A 20339-nucleotide genomic window follows, 5' to 3' on the forward strand; every position below is an offset into this window, starting at 1 on the left:
AATACATTTAGTTTCCTATCTTAATAAAAGCAAAGTAAAGTCGATATTAAAAAGTGACCAATAAAAGAATACTTGTAATAGTTGTAATTAAAGACTTAAGTTTAATATGATAAGGTAGATAATCAAATTTAATAACAAAACTTCCATGAGACACAAACATATTAAATATATTAATAACGGGTCACTCACGTATTTTAAGTCGAAAACGCTCGACATGTTTCACTCCGTACCGAGGAGTGTCATCAGGAGCTTGCGTCGACGGTGACGGACCGGCGCAGACTGCGGGCCGCAGCCCTCCGCGCCCGATAACTCGTCGCGGGCGCCGGTGGCGGCAGGGGGGGACGAGAAACTACCCTCGTTTACGGCATTATTGTCAAATGATGGGTTGCACACAACACTCACTACGTAGGAGAGACGGGCCGAAACATTTCCACCAGATTGTCCGAGCACATACGTAGTATGAAGAACAGGGATAGCCGGGGTTCTGCGGTGACGGAACACGTATTGGATTCGGATTCGACTCACTATTATACGTTTCGATAAGGTAACGTGCTGGCGAAAGAAAAGTTTGTGATTCAGCGAAAAGTACGGGAGGCTATCGAAATTAGTCGTCATCCGAATTTTAACCGTGATTGTGGTTAGTCAGTGCCTCCGAGCTCGAAAACTGTTTTGGGTACTAGGGTACTACGTCGGTGGACAGTGTGGACGAACCATTAGCGAATGACATAGTGAGTGTTGTGTGCAACCCATCATTTGACAATAATGCCGTAAACGAGGGTAGTTTCTCGCCCCCCTGCCGCCACCGGCGCCCGCGACGAGTCATCGGGCGCGGAGGGCTGCGGCCCGCAGTCTGCGCCGGTCCGTCACCGTCGACGCAAGCTCCTGATAACGCTACTCGGTACGGAGTGAAACATGTCGAGCGTTTTCGACTTAAAATACGTGAGTGACCCGTTATTAATATATTTAATATAGATAATCAAATGTTTATATAATAAACTGTCTGACAATCACAATTAAAGTAACGTGTATAAGTGTAATAAGTTCAAGAGAACTTATAAAACCACGCGTTAAATATTACACAGATTATCTTTTCTCTACTTCAGAGAATACACACTTGACATTCTAGACTAGTTTGTCAGCAGGGACCCGGGACACGAAATCACAAATCTCAAACGATATTAGACTAATAATATTAGTCTATGTCAAGGGTCTGCAAACTACGGCCCGCAAATATAAGGCCGCGGTCCTCGGGTTAAAGTTTCGAAACCCCTGTTGTCATTTTTAGGGTTCCGTACCCAAAGGGTATAAACGGGACCCTATTACTAAGACTCCACTGTCCGTCTGTCTGTCACCAGGCTGTATCTCGTGAACCGTGATAGCTACAGTTGAAATATTCACAGATGTAACTGTTGCCGCCATAACAACAAATACTATAAAATACGGAACCCTCGGTGGACTTGTCCGGTTTTTTCAGAGATTGCCCTGACAACACAGAAATTGTCAAGTCTAATATTGCCTAGTTCAAAGTCACCATGATATAACCCCTTTATTCATAAAACTTTACAAGCCTCAATTAGTTAATTTGTGTTTTATCCCTTCCTTACAAATAGATAATCAAAATGACAGATGATTGAGACAAACGATTAATAGCTAATTGAGGCTTGTAGAGCGTTTTAAGAACAACGCCATAAAGAGACGATGTAACTTCGCAGGGCCCCATTTCTAAGAAACAGGTATTATTAATCGTATATTGTTAGAGCAACCCATACAACATGGCAGACGTAAAATGGTTATGATGATTAGACAAAATAAATACATTTATTTTATACGATTAACGCTACTGTCGTATGCCCAATTGCCCACAAAATGTACTTAATGGAAGCATCCATGTTTAAAATTATTAACTTAAATATATTCATGTCATATTCTGTACGGTCACTTATAATCATAGACATGACAATATTGAGACGCGTACGTAGCGCAAAATATTGTAGCTAAAAATTGCCGGCTGACGTAGATGGCGCTGCCCTGTCCCGTAAATTATGCGATAACGACGTACGTACGGCTCGGTACAGCGTTATCTACAATATTTTGCATTACGTGACGCGTTTTATAAAACTGCACGCCTCCCACTTTAAAGTAATCTTATAGACACAACACATATTTTAAAGGAACCAACTTATTTTATCGTAGGCTAAAGTAGAAAACCTTGTAACACCGTTTCAAGGACATTAGGGATTTGCTACAAGAGTTGTGCCGTTCTCGAGAACATTTTCCGTTTCCTATGGGAAATATTTTCGAGAGAGAACATTTCCTATACAAAACAGACAACATTCTCGGGAAAGGCACAACTCGACTTGTACAAACAACACCTAAAGTTGCAAAAATAACTCTTCGAGAAGTTACGAGTTACGATTTTAGCCGACGTTACATTTGTGTAAGTTGCGTGTTTAGATATGCGTAGGTTAGATTGGCGAAACGTGCAGTTAAAATACGGTTCATCTCTCCCTTGACTTTCAAAATTCATTTACACAATATTTTCTAAGTAGTAACTAAGTCTACGTAAACTTCTGCAAGATAGAATCTAGCGCTTTCCTAACAGTAGGGTCGTTGAACAGTTTGTTCTGAGCGGCGTCAGGCTTGGGCTTGGGCTTGGGCGCGGGCGCGGGCGCGGGCTCGGCGGCCACGGCCACCTTGTCGTTGAGGATGCTGAGGATGCGCTGCTGCAGGTCGGTCTCCGTCTTGCTGTTGGATGCCGGCACGAGGGGCTCGCCCAGCTCGATCTTGACTTGTTGCTCTTTGCGTTCCTGTTGATAAACAGAAATGTTACTTTATTAAATATAAAGATGTGCCATGTTTAGAACAATGTTTAACTAGTGCGTCTATTTCGAGAAAATTATCTCGTCAAGCATTCTTCAGAAGTCAAAAAAGAGTTTTAATCGTAGCAACTTTTGACCGCATCCACCAAACATTGTGTCGCATTGGCAATCTAAACCATCTGTAGCCATAAAGCGTTGAAGCGCCACAATAGACTTCATAATTTCATAGGAATTTCGATGTTTGAAACTGTTGCCAAACTCTGTCGATGTAAACCTAAACAAACTACAATTTTAAACATTCTTCTTCTAATAATCATTGAAGATAACAAAAGTAATTTGAATACTATCGCCAACCTGCAAGTATTCGATGACCTTCTCATACTGCATGACGGTTAAACTCCGTCCGTCGGCCAGCTGCCCTAGCAGTGCGTATACGGCCTCGCGTCCGCTCGGCCCTCCTCGCTGTACCTCCTGGAAGTTCCGCGATAGCAGTTGCAGGGCGTCCTCTATCGGCATGTTGCGGTGTTCTGCAAAAAACAGTTAAGTTTCAATATTGTGCGTAAAATGAATTTCATACCAGCTTGAGATCCTAAAGGATTCTAAAGAGTAGTACCTATTGCCAAAACACCATGAAATTTTACTATTCAAAAGAAACACTCGGTTACAAAACCAGAAATATCAATATAAAATACCCTGTGGCAACCCGTGCAGTATGGTGAGCGTGAGCGAGCGGTTCTCCTGGTTCTGCGGCATCACGAGGATCGCGTAGAGGCAGCCGCGCGACGCTATGTTGCCGAGCACCTTGCCGATGGGCACGTCCTCCATTGGGAACAGGAGGTCCACCACGATGCCGAGACGCTTCAGGCGTCCTTCGATGTATTCCGCGTATTCACTGTAATACAAAATTTTACTGAACAAGGTTGTTTCATATGATTTAACCCTTAGAACTATGCCTATTGTGTGCGGCGCGTCATCGTGAACCTTACCGGAATGCACGAAAGTTGATATTAGGCTGTAGCCGCGTGCGTCAGTTGACGTTTCGTTTCTCATACTGAATTCATATTTAACTAGTTAGTACTTAGTAAGCAAAGGCCTGTCCCACAGGTAACTCCAATACAATCGTCTTAAACACAGAATTAGGCGACTGATTAAACGATGAGATTAGTAAGTCATGATATGTAATGTCTGGATTTTTTGATGTTTGCAAGTACAATTGACTACTTAATAACTCTCAAAAGGTTGTCTATATCCTCGCAGGAAAGCCGCTCGAGTCATGTACTTTTAGTTTTGTTACTTTGACTTACGTAAGTGCTTTAGAGACGACGATGATCTCGCAGTCGTTGCGCTCGCTGACGGGCACGGGGCGCGGGTACTCGGGCGGGGGCGCGTACCGCTCGCGCGAGTACCCGCGCTGCTCGGCCCACTCACCACCTGATAATTACATATAGGCATAATTACACTTCATTTTAAAATACTTTTGTTTATATTTTAGTGTACTTTATTATATTTCTATTTTAGTTCAGGTTTTGTTCAACAGAATGTATACAAAATATTGTACCATATTGCCCGAATAACTGACTCGTATGTTTTAATTTTTTTAGATCCTAGAAGACCAAGATGGAAAAGACTATATAAGGGGTGTATACAAAAACAACATGAGTACACTAGATATGATTTTACAGGAAACGAAAAAAAAAATGTATTTTTAAATACCTACTAGTTATTAGTGATAGATATTTTACATGTGATTTTAGTAAGCGGTCAATAGTTCAGAAATATATTATTACACATTTCAGAGACCACTATTTTTGCAAAAGTCTGTCTTGTATAGGAAATTACAGGCTTATTTTACTACATTATGCGGACTTATTTTAATCCTCACATCTGCTGCTATTGTCATCACTATCCACCTCCAGACAATTCTTGATACATTGTTGGAGATAGAATCGATTGCTAGAATTGATGGCTCAATGGTTTTACTAAAAAGTGCATCAATTTCTTTAAGTCACATACTTTGTTAGGATTTAAGGATAGTGAAGATGCATAAGCACGTCTTGTTCTATTTTAGCATTATCGTGTACTTTTATTATGTACCTATGTTACAACTTCTTGAATAAACGTCTTTTATTATTATTATTATTTTTATCATTCTAACCCAGGGGTTCCCAAATAATTGGACATATGGGGTCATTTGTGGACAATATCTTTTGCACCACTTGTAGCTCCTTCTTGGACGAACACTATGATACCAATAACTCAAATCCACCAAATGTTAAATTAAATGTTAGTTATGTTGTTTTTGTAAACATCCCTTCAATTATTACGACCTAGCCGTATGAGGTGAGGAGCCTATTTGAACAATAGCTTTCAAATTTTATTTGAAAATATTTGTCTAAACCAGCATTTCCCAAAATATGGGTCGCGAGTGAATATTGAGTAGGCCCTAAAACTACTAGGGCATCTGAGTGTTACAAATAATATTTTATGCCCCCTTTTTTAAAACGGCCAAATCCCGGCTCCCGAATTTGGCAGTTTTTGTTAGGTGGGTCGAAGCCCAGTCAACTTTGGGAACCACTGGTCTAAACAATTTAGCTGAATAGCTGACATGCAAGAGCATTCCAAAACAAGATTACCAAACCTGTAGGTAGGTATATTAACGTGGTTTCTGCAAAAACTAAGTAAAATCACATAATCATATGAGTCGCTTAACTTCACTCGGGTAAATCCATCTGTCAGATTATGCGATTTTGGCATGTATTAAGAAAATGTAATAGGGTAGATATTTGCTGAGAGGGTCGAATGGATTCACCCGAGTTTGAAGTTAAGCGGCACATATGAGATATATGATATATCATTGTAGTTAAATAGTTCAATAACATTGTTATTACATGATGCCACAGTCTAACATATATCTCAAAATATTTAATTTTTTTTTTCTATAACTTACCTCTTACAAAATAACTGGCTAGAATAATAAAAAAATTACAAATATATTGTTATCTTATTTATATCAAATTTCGCAACAAAATATTAAGCTTGTTAAGTTTCAGTAACATTCTACATTCTGAGACTGCATTTTTTATCCCTTAATTTGTAACAAAAAAAGTCAAGTGAGTTCAATTCAAGCCTTCTTGACCCTCAACGTTCCTAATGGTTTTAGTTAGGTAAAAATTCATATAGAGGATGAAAGGTGCCAAACAGCCAAATTAAACATGATAATATTAGTAAGATAACTAACCTCTCCTTGGCGGAGCCTCCTCCCTGTCCCTGTAGAGCTGTCCAGCCACGCCCGCACCCGGTCCTCCATGGCCACCGCGCCCGCGCCCCCGCCCTCGGCCCCGAGGCCCTCCTGGGCCCCCGCGCCCTCTCCCGCCGCGGGTCTCGCCCCAACTCTGGTTGCTGTAGTTATTATCTTCATAATCATCCTCTCTGTCTCTGTAGTTGCCTAGAATATGATTTATTCATATATTTATTTGATGTCAAATAACTCGTAGTCATCCACTATAATAACAAGATTGTAACTAGGTTACTTACCTCTGTTCAGGGTGTAATGCAAATGTATAATTGATAAAAATAATTAATGGACTTGCCTTGACCATGGCTCTGGTCACCTATGTAGTTGCCGTAGCTGTCATAGGGCTCCTCTCCCCCATCATTGTCCCCTGGTAGGTTATCATTGAGCGCCACTGCTGGGGGCACTTCAGGCTCCACTATAACTACTTCTGTAGGTCTGGAAGACAAGCGAAGATAAAATACATTTACTTATAAAATTTACAGTAGTACACGCAGCCTATTGTGCCTTTTAGAAAGTCATTAAGTAGCTCCATTAGTAGGTTTAAAAAATTCAAGTTTAAAAGCTGTAACATGGCTTTAGCCAATGTCATCACATACATATTTATATACATAATACGATATTTTTTTTGCTCTGCTATAGTCAGGTAAAAGGAGGAAGGAGGACTTTGCGAGTTAAGGACAGCTCTGTCCACTTAAATATAATGCATTGGAAGCTCCATAAGTTTTACACTTGCACACACTAGGCACATGTAGGGCAAAACAAAATAGTAAATACAATAATAAAAAGTCACTTAGGTCAAAAGATCTCCATCAATTATACCTTAATTACCTTACCTTGCTTTATCCGGATTGGTTTGAGCAGTCCTCACATTAATAGTCTTCCCCATAAAGATGCTCCCATCAGCACCAGCGATAGCTTGCTTTGCGCTGGGTTCTGTATCAAACTGAACAAAACCAAAGTTCCGATTCACGACAATGCCGTTAATCTGCCCAAACTGGATGAAGTGGTCGTACATATCGTCAACTGTTGCATTTTCGGTTATTCCTCCAACGTATATACGAAGATGGGATGTAGACCTATCTTTCATAGCCTGTCTATCAAGAGTCAGTTTGTCTGCAAGAAAATATGCACCGATTAAAGCGCATAGCCTCAGTTTTTAGCGGATATTGTAAGAGGGTGTCTATGTGAAAGTACTCGATGTTACGACAAATAGGAAATGTATAACTGCGTGCGATATACATCACAACAAATTACTTACCCGCCATGGCTCCACGTATATCACTTTATTCATAAATATGAAAGAAAAATAGTAAGCTGAATTAGGACGCGCCGAATCACACTATCACTCAATCAATGTACCTATGTGTGGTGTATGTACATATGATGTACATGTTGAAATTTGACAGCCCGTCATATGAGTTGCCAGCTCAGAAACAAGCCTAGCCTAGTCATGGAGTTATCTGTTATCATGGACTGTCTCATTTCAAACATAGACAGAGAATCATACTATCTTTGTCTTACACTAGTACTAGCACCCAAAAGAACAGGATGAGTATAATACATCCCGACGTTTCGAACTCTTTACAGCGTTCGTGGTCAACGGCGATAGTTTTATTTCATGAGTAACTATCGCGGTAACCGAAGACAATATTAGGATGAGTATAGTTTTTTTTGTTCTTATTTACTGACAACTTGATTTGACCAACTTTACCTCAAATTAAGCAGCGACATGCTCCGTGTGCAAATATTTGTCTTCATTTAACTTGTTTTGGAACAGCCCTAACTATGACAACATTTTGAATACGACAGTGACAGCTTTCACTTTGACAGGATCGTGACCAGTGAGGTTAAGAATTTCCTAAATATGTTTTAATTTTTATTTCTACGCAGTATTTACTGTTATGCAACAGTAAATACTGCAACCACGCCAAGGACTCATGTTTTATCGTTACACGTGCACATTATTTTTACCCCAGCACCTGGCACAGGAAACGGGAGATTCTTTAAAAATCGTAAGTGATTTTTTTATGTTTCACTTTTATGTATTATTTTATGCCTTCCGAACGAATATATTATCATAGTATGTATGCATTTTGCAATCATTAAGATATTGTTGTAAAACAGTGATATTGACTTATTAATATTTTTTCCTAATTTTTTTCTAGACACTCGATCGCCACCGTTCTGGTGAATGGCAATTCGAAGGGCCTTTTCACACGCTTATAAATCCGCCAAGCAAGCTAAAAGAGCAGCATTCAATCGCAAGAACCTGTTTTACACCAATGTCTTAATATCAGTAGGGATCTCAACTGTGGGTGACATGCTTGAGCAGAGTTATGAAGTGTACAGAAAAAAGATTCCTGGGTACGATTTGCACCGCACCGCACAGATGGGCTTCTCAGGGGCCACCGCCGGTGTAATCTGCCATCACTGGTATAACATACTTGATAGAATTATTATCGGAAGATCTCTGGGTATGGTGATTAAAAAATTGATGCTAGACCAATTAGTTTGTTCACCAATTATAATCTTGTCATTCTTTGCCACGGTTGCTATTTTTGAGAAGAATCCTTGGGAGAATTTCACTGATGAAGTCAGGGATAAGTTCTTGATTCTCTACAAAGCTGAATGGGTGGTGTGGCCTCCAGCACAAATAATAAATTTTTATTTTTTACCAACCAAGTACAGAGTACTGTATGATAACACAATCTCGCTTGGTTATGACATCTACACATCTAAAGTTAAGCATGACAAATCTTTGAAGAAAGAAAGAGATAAGGAATAACCTTTAACTCATGTTGAATATTTTTTATAAAGTGAATGTTTAATAAATTAATGATTTTCATGTCCAATCCTTATTCACATAGTTGTGGTTAGTTAGAAAATAGTTTAAAGAAGTGGCAGAAAACCAAAGATGGAGTGAATTTTGCAATGGGTCTTTCTCAGAAATTCAGGAAAAGTACTTGTTAAGTATATTTTTTAAGATATTATTACACTGGTAGTACCTAATTAGTTCATTTTCACCCACTTCAATTCATCCATCATTGGCATACCCATGTTATTTAGACTTTTGTACATATTACTGCAATTCATTTAATTATAGTCTTATCAGCAGTCATATTATGGTTACGCTTACCATGATATGACAATACAGAACCTTACGCAGTAGCAACTTTCTGGTACAGCAGAGTGCTATATCATTCCATGTCAAGCATAAAATGTGTGACAATAATACACATGCTATTTTTGTCATCCTCTCTTTTTTGTTTATCAACTTAAAGATAATGTATTTTTTTTTTCAGATTACCCAGAATGCAGTCAATGACCATGGGCTTCAGAAGGTTGATGACAAATTTCCGCGGCTACAGCCCCGTCACCAAGTTCAGAAGAGTAGTGAAAGTGGCTTTCAGTGATAAATATTTATTATACACAAATGTTACAATTTCCTTAAGTCTATCAGCATTAGGTGATATTGCAGAACAGAGCTATGAACTATACTGCAAGGAATTAGAAAGCTATGACTCAAAACGAACTTTACACATGGCTTGTTCAGGAGTTGCTGTGGGTGTTTTGTGTCACCATTGGTACAAAGTTTTAGACAAATTTATCATAGGAAAGACTTTTGATATGGTTGTTAAGAAACTGATACTTGATCAGTTCATATTCTCTCCTATAATGATAGTAACTTTCTTTGGAAGTTTAGCCTTGTTTGAGGAGGATCCTTTAGAAAATTTTAAAGAAGAAGTTAAAAGTAAATTTATTACTCTTTATCAAGCCGAGTGGGTTGTATGGCCGCCCGCGCAGATCATTAATTTCTATTTCCTCCCCACTAAATACAGAGTATTGTACGACAATACGATATCATTAGGGTATGACATATACACCTCACAAGTTAAACATAGCAAAGGAAAGAAAATATTTTTAGACAGTAATGGTAAAAAACCCGATTCATCTTGATGATCATCATCATTTTCTAGTACAATTTACTTACTCAAGTAATTAGTCACTGTAAGTGTCAGTCGGTAAGAAGTCTACTTGCGTCATTCGTAGTTACCTGCACTGAAAGCAATGCTGTGATAATCAACAAATAAATATGACAAAATACATATATATTATTTATAATTTCGTCGTGAGATTTCGAGCCTAGGTATATAGCCGAGAACAGTTAGGTCAGTTATGACATAGGTACCTGTCATACACTCTGTCCGTCAGTGGTGTATTGAGTATGAGTAATGGCCCAACACACGGCACCTTTAATAATTCTCGGCGTAAAAGCGGTTTAAATGACATGCAATGTTTGTAAGTAGTAATTTTATTTGCCTTGTTTATTGTATGTATTATATGTCAATTATACATATTGTTATACAAATTATAGTTTTTATTTCACTACTTAGGTACCTAATTGAATTACTTCAATGTCAAATTCGCTGCGATATCGGGTCGGCGATATCTGCGATAACGTGCTGTCTTGCTCTAAGAGCCACAAACAGCCGGTCAAGCCTTGCACCTTTGTAACTAACATAAGTTTAAATATAAATGTTCCTCCACATGTGCGCAAATATTCATATTTCGTACATACCTACAAGACGGACTCTGTTTCAAATGGCGCATGCGAGTTATTTTCAGATATCTAAGATACCCCCCTCTAAGCATGTCTGTGAAGTTGGCATAACAAGTCTAGCAGATCACGTTTTTATTGGAGTTCTATTAGCATGCACCATAGTTCTAGAGTTCCTGATACTTTTTAGCAATAGTTCTGGCGTTTTAATCGTAAAAAGCAACACTATGGAATTTCACAAAATGATATGCTAAGTTCACACACTAGCATATCATTTTGTTACATGAAACGACATGCTATGCTAGTGTGTGAACTTAGCATATCATTTTGTGAAATTCCATAGTGTTGCTTTTTACGATTAAAACGCCAGAACTATTGCTAAAAAGTATCAGGAACTCTAGAACTATGGTGCATGCTAATAGAACTCCAATAAAAACGTGATCTGCTAGACTTTGTTATGCCAACTTCACAGACATCCTCTAAGCGGGACGCACTGAGATAGAAAATCAACCTTACCATTTAATTTATATTACTTCAATACGTTTACCTGCTTAATATCAGGCGGGTCGTATGCTTGTTTACCACCGACATGGTATGAAAAAAACGGTAATTTCCATGCCAGTGTGTCACGCTCAAATATAGTCTGTCAAGCCGTTTCCGTCAGTAAAAAAGCGGCATATTTAAAAAATGTACGCGCGATTTGAGGATTATCTACCCATAGAAAATTTGAATTTCGCGCCTTTTTCGATTGAAAAGTTGTTTGACAGGCTATTAGGGTGAAATTGTTATCTCTGACCATACTCTGGTCTGAGGGGTGGATATGTAGGTCATACTGAACATATTCTACTATGGGGTCAACGCCGAAATCGCAAAAAAAAACAACTGTTCTATAGAAAACATGACTGAATCACCGAAATGTATGAGACGGCAATTTTTTTTACGATTTCGGGGTTGGCCCCATAGTAAAAGTTGTTTGTACGACCTACATATTCACTTCTCAGTTTTTTCAGACATATCAATTTCACCCTGTATATACGTGAGTGAAAAGCGGGTGTTCTTGCGCAGATGAAGAAAAATAGTTCAATTAGGAGTTAAAAACGGTTCTTCAGCCGACGAATTCCGTTGACTGGTTTTCAAATTATTTAACACACTGCTGACAACAGAGTTTTCAAATATCCTTTCCGGCCAGGACTCCGATCGTCTGTTGTTTTCACAAATCACCGGCATACGGCTAGATCTTGGCGTTCCGCGATGGGACCGGAACGATCTTGTTCTGTTGTCTCTGTTTCCTAGTAAGGAGGTTAGGATCTTGTCAAGTGCGGCGATATCTTCCTGTTTAGTGGGATGTTTGACGCTGGCGCGCGGTGATGCTATGCTGGAGCGGCGGCTGGAACGTAGGGAGACTGGCGTACGAGACTGCATGCCGATTGTACGAAATACCTGAAAAAAGGTGTACATGTTTGAGTCACGTGTCTCACAGTATTGTAGAGTACCTAATTCTTATATAAATGAAAAAAGAAAGGATTGTAATGCTCATTTTGGACTTCGACAGTGTACATATTTGGCGCAGTCGGTAGGCTTTCAGGTTTTCGACAGTCGAATCTCTCTATTATCTATATCTCTTTTATATTATGAGGTGAATTCAGAATTTTCAAAGTAAAGCACTAGAAAGGATTTAAGATTCATTGTGAATGTTAATTGTGTGATACTTCATTGTGAAGTACCTATAAAACTAAGTGCATTACATACCTCGTCAGCTATGTGGCTCTGGTAGCTCATCCGCTTCACTTTTCTGTAAGTCTCGTCATCAAGGGCTTCTTGTACTGCAGCTTCTAACTTGTCTTTAATATCCTCATCAGATCCCTGGTTAAGATCATCCAAAAGGAATCTGTCGGAAAAAGAATTAAATAAAAAATCAAGATGAGACCTACACGGCTATCACGAGTTGGCGTTTGGCATTTACGTTGGCTCTGCGTGAACTCGATCGCGTCCCCCCTCTATCGCACCAATACATCAGTACGAGCGTATACAGTAAACGTCAAGTATCAACTCGAGGTACGGCTACTGGATACGACTAAAGTTAAACGCTTGATAAAAAATAACTTCGGTTTTTATATCCAATCCGTATCTATCGAAATCGATAAAAAAGCAGCATTAATTATGTAAGTACTTAGGTCAAATTTCTAATTTATATTAATCCACAATCCTTAAATAAAATCGATTCTTACTCAGCTCGTTCGTCCTGTTCGGCTTCGTGCAAATTAGCCCTGTTTGCCTCTCTAGCCACTCTAATGTCTTGTTCCCAAAACCTCCTCAAATCCGGAGTCGAAGTGTACGGCGCGGCGACCTCCTTAATCTTCAAGAACATTATGGCCGTGATAAAGATGCAGATTACGTTGACTATTGTAAGACAGCAGCTCACGATGCCTGAGGGATTTATTAAAATAAATTAGCGAGATTACGCTTGTTATCTAATTAAGACATTTGGCCAAGAAGTTTATAAACAAACTAGAGAATTAGAGATATTATTTCTTAACAGTTTTAGTTTTTCTACAGGGGTTTAACGGCCGTCATCTAGTCCGTTTTCTATTGGGAATGCTTGTATGGAGAGGTACCTATTATAATTTTGAGTACAGCATTGCTATTTGGTACGGAACCACTGGTTTAGTGCGGAATGGTAATGCTATTTATACACGACCATCTGAGCCCAAAACGCCCGGTAGCCAGTTTGAATTCCGCGACAGGTTGGGGGTCAAAGACACACAGCGGAGTCTTAGTAATACGGTCCTGTTTTTACCCTTTGGGTACGGAACACTAAAAACTGGTAGGGTAAACCCTCCAGTGAATGAACACCCCCCAGTGAATGAACATTCACGTTTTTTGTCTAAAATAAGAAATATAGCAATTTCTACCACTTTCGTATTTTTTTTTCTTATAAACAACTTTATTTCCTATGCAATGGCAACCCGTGATAAATTTATTTTCAACCAGTTTGAATGTGACTGGCGTTTGAAGTTTACGTGTTTCTGGTTTTGAAGCTTTGTATGGAAACATTTGATCCCAGGTAAGAACAGTGTACGTTTGGACCAACATATGAAGTGCTTATTTATTGTTTACCTGTACAAAGTTTAGTTATTTGGATAGACTAAGAGTAAAACCTTCTATAAAGCACACATTGTCGGCGAATTATGCGATTAAGTCTTTATTTTTTAGAGTTCCATTACTGGCTTATCAAATGTTCTGAAATCAGTAAATGAACGGTGTGTTCATTCACTGGTGTCGTCTAGATTTCATTTTTTTTTCTAAATTTATATGTAAACGAAATGGTATTGAGTTTGTTTTTTGTGATTCTGCATAGAAAACGATTCTGATTCATTCAGCCAGTATTGCAACAAACCAAATCTCTAGGTTTTTCATAGTCCATTTACTAGATTTTTCATGCCTATGTATAAACAGTACAAAATTTGGCTTGTTCATTCATTAGGGTTTCTACAAATTCTATGTATGAACAATGTGACCACGAACAACGGAATAAAAAGTCTATTATTTTAACCATTATTTGCTGAGCCTGACCTTTTTTCATCAAAATATGCACGTTGTTTCTTGTTTTAAATATTGATTCTCTTTTTCTTTTTAATATAACCGATTTCTGTGTTATTGGTTAAACCATCATTTTATTACATTCTTATATATTTAATATCAAATAGAGGGGATAAAAAGATATGAACGCTTTCGCTATACCTACTAGAATAGAGCTGGAAACGGGTTTTGTGTTAAAAATGTATTTTTAATGCTGATTAAAAAGATCGAAATTATGTTCATTCAGTGGGTTTTGCGGTGTTCATTCACTAGTTGTCATGTTCATTCATTAGGTTTTTGGGTACTTTTTGATAAATTATGTTATAACTCAAAAACTATGAAAGTAATTAAAAATTGCAGAAATTACTTTCTTAATTATTAAATGAGGGTTGATTAAATTGCAATTAATTATTTATATTATTAATGAATGCTGAGAAATTATTTTTCAAACTAGGATAATTGCTTAAGTGTTCATTCACTGGAGGTTACCCTAAGGGGAATGAATTGGGTATTGGGTATCATCTAGTTACCTGATAACGAAACCAAACTTGACTCAAAGGTCCAAGCTAATCCGCCAGAATTTTTTTTCTGAGCGCCGGAAGCTCTGTACTTTGACCCCCCTCTCTCCACATGTCGCGGCATTCAAACTGGCTACCGGACTTTTTGGGCTCAGGTGGACGTGTACAACATTCGTACCAAATGGAATTGCTGTACTCCACATACTGTTGCCCAATAGAAATTGGGCTATTAGGGTCGGTAACGCGCATGTGAAACCCCTGGGTTTGCAGTCGTCAACAGACTGCGGTGACTGCTTTCCATTAAGCGGGCCGTATGGTTGTTTGCCACCAACGTGGTATAAAAAAATAAAGAAACCAGAAACCACCATGCATTAAACGGACAGCAGAGAATATGGAATGGGTACCTAGGTAAATACTAAATAACTCTAACTTTCTTTTCTACATGCAATTTCAGTTTGTTTATCACCTTCTTGCATAGCTAAAGGATACTCACCGTTAACAGCGAATTCTATGGGCAGATAATCGTGGTATAAGGGTTCGTAAGATGAATTACCAGTGTAAGCTTCTCCTTTTATATGCGGTATTTTAACTCCTGGATACAACAGCCAGATGCAAGCCAAGGCCCAATATAATCCCTAAAAAGAATTTATACAACAAATATTTTTTCCACACGGTCTTTCAATTAAGATGCCTTAAAGGCCTAATCGCATTAATCTAACTTCATAATTATGCGATTAGCCCTTTAACCTCTTGGGGTTCAATGTCCTCAAATAAGGTATAAGTTTCACTCACGCAATTTACAACCGGTGGTAACAATGATGCCGAAATCGCAATACCGATCAAAGGCCCAGCGCTCCCTTGTAGTAAAGCCAAAGCCACACCCGTGCCTGATGTTAAGGCCCAGAGCACGCCCATCCAAAGGGCACGAACATTTCCTCTGAAATAAGTTATAAATTGTGTAGGAACTTATAAAAATACTAAATGTGGACGAGATTTGGAGAGACCTTTGGTTTGGCTTTTAAGCGTGGTGGGGATCACGTACCGATTGTGCAGTGGCTGTTTTTCCCGGTGGAGTAGTAGTAAGTTGCAGAATGGAGTTTGTATAGCAACATGCATAAATTTACTGGTTACTATAGCAACCGTTAATCATGAAATAAAACTATGAAAACGGATTATATCGCGAATAATTAATTTATAATACATCCCGACGTTTCGAACCCTTTACAGCGTTCGTGGTCAACGGGTGTCACCCCGTTGCCACGTTTTCATAGTTTTATTTCATGAGTAGGTAATTATATAACTATCGCGGTAACCGATGACAATATTATGTGCATCCGTTAATGTTCTTCTTAGACAATAATTATTATTCGTTTCATTTCACACGTACTTTTGAATTTTTTATTCATAAAATTACTTGCTCGGACCCTACAGCCTTAATTGTGCTATTAACATGTGGTCCTTCGAACCGGATATGCCATTTTAATAGCTGGATAAGTTTCGTTTTGATAAGTGTAACAATTATTAGTTACTACTAATTCCTTATTAGAATTTTGAACTTGGTAATGATTACCTTGATTTCATCTCTTCAGTGGGCCAATCACCAAAACCCCAAGGCATCTCTGTAGTTCCCAAGATAAGTCCAAAAATGAATCCAAAAACTAGCGAGAAGAACATTCCCAGAACAAGACTTTCGAAGCCGCTTCTGACGAGGCTCCTGTCGGCTATGATGGTTCCGAAAGTTATGGACATCACTGGACCCATGAGGGGTGATACCAGCATAGCTGCTACTATGTTTGAGGCATTGTTTTCTACCAGGCCGAGGGCAGCGAGGGAGCTGTGAACAAAAGTAAGCAAAATACATGGCGCTTCGTTGATAAATACTTAGGGTCGGGTGCACCAAACCGTCTGTCACTGTTAAAGCGTTCGCTAAATTTTATTGTATGGGAATTTTCATAGTTCTCTGCTGAATGATGTTGATCAGTCTGTCAAGTGTGCAATCCGCCCTTATACTCGTGTACGAAATGATCTATAGGCAAATTTGGCCGCATTGACTCTACTTTTATATATAAATAATAATACGTGAATAATTTTAGAGTGAAAACATTTGCAAGTAGAATTTTCTAATGATTGTTGAGCTTGGAAGTATTTGAGGGTAGGGTTTGTGAACTTGCATGTTACATTAATTTAATAAATAAGTACACAGGTAACAATTTGAGTTACGATGTAAATTCAATTTCGATATTCATACCTATATAATCTAGGTACGCTAAGTACTTACTCAGCAGTGAGAATTAGAGTGAGATAGTCGAAGGATAGTTCGCCGCCTCCTCGAACGCCGTCAACCACTTGCTTCACAGTGAGCTTTGACCGAATTGACTCCACAAAACTGCGCCAACGCTTTGCTTCTTCCGATTTTCGTCTACAAATTATATATTAAAATATACTTCAAAAGAAATTAAAATAACTACAGTGAAATGCTGTCATCGTCAAAAGGGCTAAAATTATATGTGTCCAGCGCAAAGTAGACTCGATTTAATTTAGTCCCAGAGGATTGTCTATTCATAAAATCATAGGTATTTAGTACGAACAAGAACTCACATTATTGTGTCCTCGTCGTAATCCTCATGTTCAAGGGCTGAGTGTACAACACTGCACGGTAAAACGCTGGAAAACAAAAGACGTTTTTAGGATATCATCGAATATCAAATCAGATATCGGCGGAGTAGCCAGAGAAGCTTGACTGTATTTATTTGCCGAAGGACTGGCAACTTGTCAGGAATGATTCCAAAAACAAATTTGTAATTTTGATTTGATTTTAGTTGTGTGTCAAGCTCATTTTTATGTACATACATGTTGGTTACATCTAGTACTTGTCGTGTCGTGATGGCATTACTTTACCCACTTCCAGCTTATTAGACCCTTCGCCGACTTGCGCGGGTGCACGCCCGCGGGTACCATCGTGGATAAAATCCGTCGCACGCGTCCGCGCCAGTTAGCGTTTCTCATACTATTTTTCGTTTACCCGCTCACCCGCTCCGCTCAAGCCGCTTTAAACAGACTAAATAATAATAGATGGTCTTACCTTACAACTGACTTCCATCGGACCCCAATCCCCAGCTGGGTCAGACAATGCAGCATGGTTTCGCACTCATCTCCAGTGGGTAGTGGGAATATGACCTCGTAATAGTTTCCCGGTTTGTCGCTGACCCATACTACTTTGCTTACTTCAAGCTTGTTTAGCAACTCTTGTAATATCTGTTCTCCGGAGAAAAATTTAAGTAGCAATTTAAGAGACCGTCCAAGCTAACTTTGCACCGATTTGAATCAAACAAATTAAGGGTGTATAAATAAACGGCATATTTTCAAATTAAAATTTATATAAGTATAGAAATTCAGTCTGAAAATCAGCGCGGAGCCCTCTGGCACCGCACATGCTGTGATTGGGACCCTTTGCCTCACCATAGATTTAAGTTATAGTTATAGTTATTATGTTAAGTTGATGTTTAAGTTTAAGTTTAGTTTATATTGTATTTTTAAGCTATCCTTTCACAAATTGTAGATTATTTTTCTAAGGTGTAGCAATAGTTTTTTTTTTTTTTTTTTACATTTGACATAAATGATGGCATTGACACACTTTGTATTTGCAAATGCCATGCAGAGTTAGCTTGGCCCAACTTAATTTTTTAGTGCTTAATAGGCACTTGTTATTTAAATTTAGCCCATAACACTTTATGTACCTAAGGAAAATGGAGGGATACAAATAGTACGGTTTGTGCAATAGGAAGCGGTCACCGTAGCCCACTATATACATCGTTTGTACTAGTTGATATCACAGATGCATATTATTATGCATGCACCTTAAGACGAAAGTGGAGGACCCGCCCGAAATCGCCTTTTCATAGAAATGTAGTCCCCATTTTCCTCCCTGGATATTAACATTATTAAAAAAAAATTATGCAATTTGTTGTATATCAACCACAGCGTTTGATTTTTTCGAATTCTGAATTATTCTATGAGTTAGGAGCATTAAAAAAAACCGGCCAAGTGCGAGGCGCACGAAGGGTTCCGTACCATTACGGAAAAAAAACAGCAAAAAAATCACGTTTGTTGTATGGGAGCCCCATTTAAATATTTGTATTATTCAGTTTTTAGTATTTGTTGTTATAGCGGCAACAGAAATACATCATCTGTGAAAATTTCAACTGTCTAGCTATCACGGTTCATGAGATACAGCCTGGCGACAGACAGACAGACGGACAGACTGACAGATGGACGGACAGACGGACAGCGGAGTCTTAGTAATAGGGTCCCGTTTTTACCCTTTGGTTACGGAACCCTAAAAATGGTATGAAATCGGTTTTACGCACCAAATTTTTACAATAATTAAAAAATTGAAAAGAGTCAAACATAGGAGCATAATAGCTCTGGTTAATATACATCAAATTATGTAAAAATATTTTCCATAATGTCAATATCCAGAGAGGAAAATGGGGACTACGTTTGTATGGAGAAGCTACCGTCCCCTTTCCTCTTAAACTCAAAACTCAGTTTTCCGATAACTTGGAACTTCAGTAGCAAAATATTTAAGTATGTATCGATCGTCTAATTACTACCTAGCTCTACATAAATCGAAGAGTTTAATAAGCACACTAAAAATACTTACGCTCTCCAACGTGAAAAACTTATCTTCCTCTTTAATGTTATCCAAAGTCGCGTTATACGCTTCATTGTAATACTGCTGAGTTAACTGCACAGGTATACTTCTACACTTCTTATTCCTCAGCTCTACCTCCAGCTGATACGGCTTGAACGATGATGGAGTCTGGATCGGGAAGTTTTTAGGTTTCCCGTATCTTAACACATGTTCGTAATTACTTGAGGGAATGCAAACAATGAATATGACTCCTGAAGGCATGGCTGCCTTACGGTAAAGTGGCACTAGAGAATGGTTACAGATAATAAGTGGAAGGTAATTTAACCCTGATTAGGATTTATTACTGTTGATGTGTTAATTGGTGAACGGTGATACTGCCATGGCCAAGTGCACTGAGCACGTATGTACCTACACATCTAAGGCATAGGCATAGGTACAATCAGCATCAAAAATAACGGATAAGACTACGCATCAAAAGTATATACCATTATTTTATAGTTTAACAAAAAGATATATGTATATAAGTCCCTGTATGACATGTAGAACAATTAGAAGACTGTGACAGCGAGTTCGGTGACAAATACTTTAGAGGGATAAATGTCTATTTGGAAACGAATTCCAGGATGGTACTTTTGGAGCGTTGTTTCATCCGCATATTTCATTCGCGTTTTAGCGTTGTTTCATTTCATATATCCACAAAGCATCAGTTTTACAGGGTGATTTTAAGTCTGACCATACTCTGAGAGGTGAAATAGGTATACTTAGGTTTAAGTCATACTGAACAATATTCACTATCCTATAGGGCCAACTCCATTATCTACCCTCGGAATATGGGTAGTTATAACAAACTCACCGTGGATTTTATAAATCTTCTTGTTTTTCTTTTCCTGTTACCCCCTGCTGGGAATTGTATATA

At 38.5% G+C, this 20339-nt stretch overlaps 4 protein-coding genes and 1 long non-coding RNA gene across 5 annotated transcripts in view; 2 read left to right on the plus strand and 3 right to left on the minus strand.

Moving 5' to 3' along the window:
• The window catches only part of LOC134745219 (uncharacterized), a 193135-nt gene that overhangs the window by 51385 nt on the left and 121411 nt on the right, over positions 1-20339 (minus strand). The window lies entirely within an intron of this gene.
• LOC134745213 (nuclear receptor coactivator 5) lies at positions 895-7482 on the minus strand. Its single transcript, XM_063679210.1, has 8 exons — positions 7373-7482; positions 6948-7227; positions 6410-6549; positions 6058-6246; positions 4124-4250; positions 3512-3711; positions 3174-3346; positions 895-2807 (listed from the first exon to the last, which is right to left on the minus strand). Exons 1-8 carry the CDS (start codon positions 7377-7379, stop codon positions 2559-2561), a joined length of 1365 nt encoding a protein of 454 aa, XP_063535280.1. The 5' UTR covers positions 7380-7482; the 3' UTR covers positions 895-2558.
• On the plus strand, positions 7903-8939 carry LOC134745189 (mpv17-like protein 2). Its single transcript, XM_063679181.1, has 2 exons — positions 7903-8126; positions 8280-8939. The coding sequence occupies exon 2, from the start codon at positions 8306-8308 to the stop codon at positions 8897-8899; it is 594 nt and encodes a 197-aa protein (XP_063535251.1). The 5' UTR covers positions 7903-8126; positions 8280-8305; the 3' UTR covers positions 8900-8939.
• Positions 8406-10483, plus strand: LOC134745185 (mpv17-like protein 2). Its single transcript, XM_063679174.1, has 2 exons — positions 8406-8547; positions 9417-10483. Exon 2 carries the CDS (start codon positions 9427-9429, stop codon positions 10069-10071), a length of 645 nt encoding a protein of 214 aa, XP_063535244.1. The 5' UTR covers positions 8406-8547; positions 9417-9426; the 3' UTR covers positions 10072-10483.
• LOC134745532 (uncharacterized) lies at positions 11708-19751 on the minus strand. Its single transcript, XM_063679588.1, has 10 exons — positions 19433-19751; positions 17852-18024; positions 17368-17433; positions 17048-17188; positions 16340-16603; positions 15562-15706; positions 15263-15404; positions 12901-13099; positions 12422-12560; positions 11708-12112 (listed from the first exon to the last, which is right to left on the minus strand). The coding sequence occupies exons 1-10, from the start codon at positions 19682-19684 to the stop codon at positions 11753-11755; spliced, it is 1881 nt and encodes a 626-aa protein (XP_063535658.1). The 5' UTR covers positions 19685-19751; the 3' UTR covers positions 11708-11752.

The sequence above is a fragment of the Cydia strobilella genome, chromosome 11, assembly GCF_947568885.1.
Source record: "Cydia strobilella chromosome 11, ilCydStro3.1, whole genome shotgun sequence".
Taxonomy (NCBI): domain Eukaryota; kingdom Metazoa; phylum Arthropoda; class Insecta; order Lepidoptera; family Tortricidae; genus Cydia; species Cydia strobilella.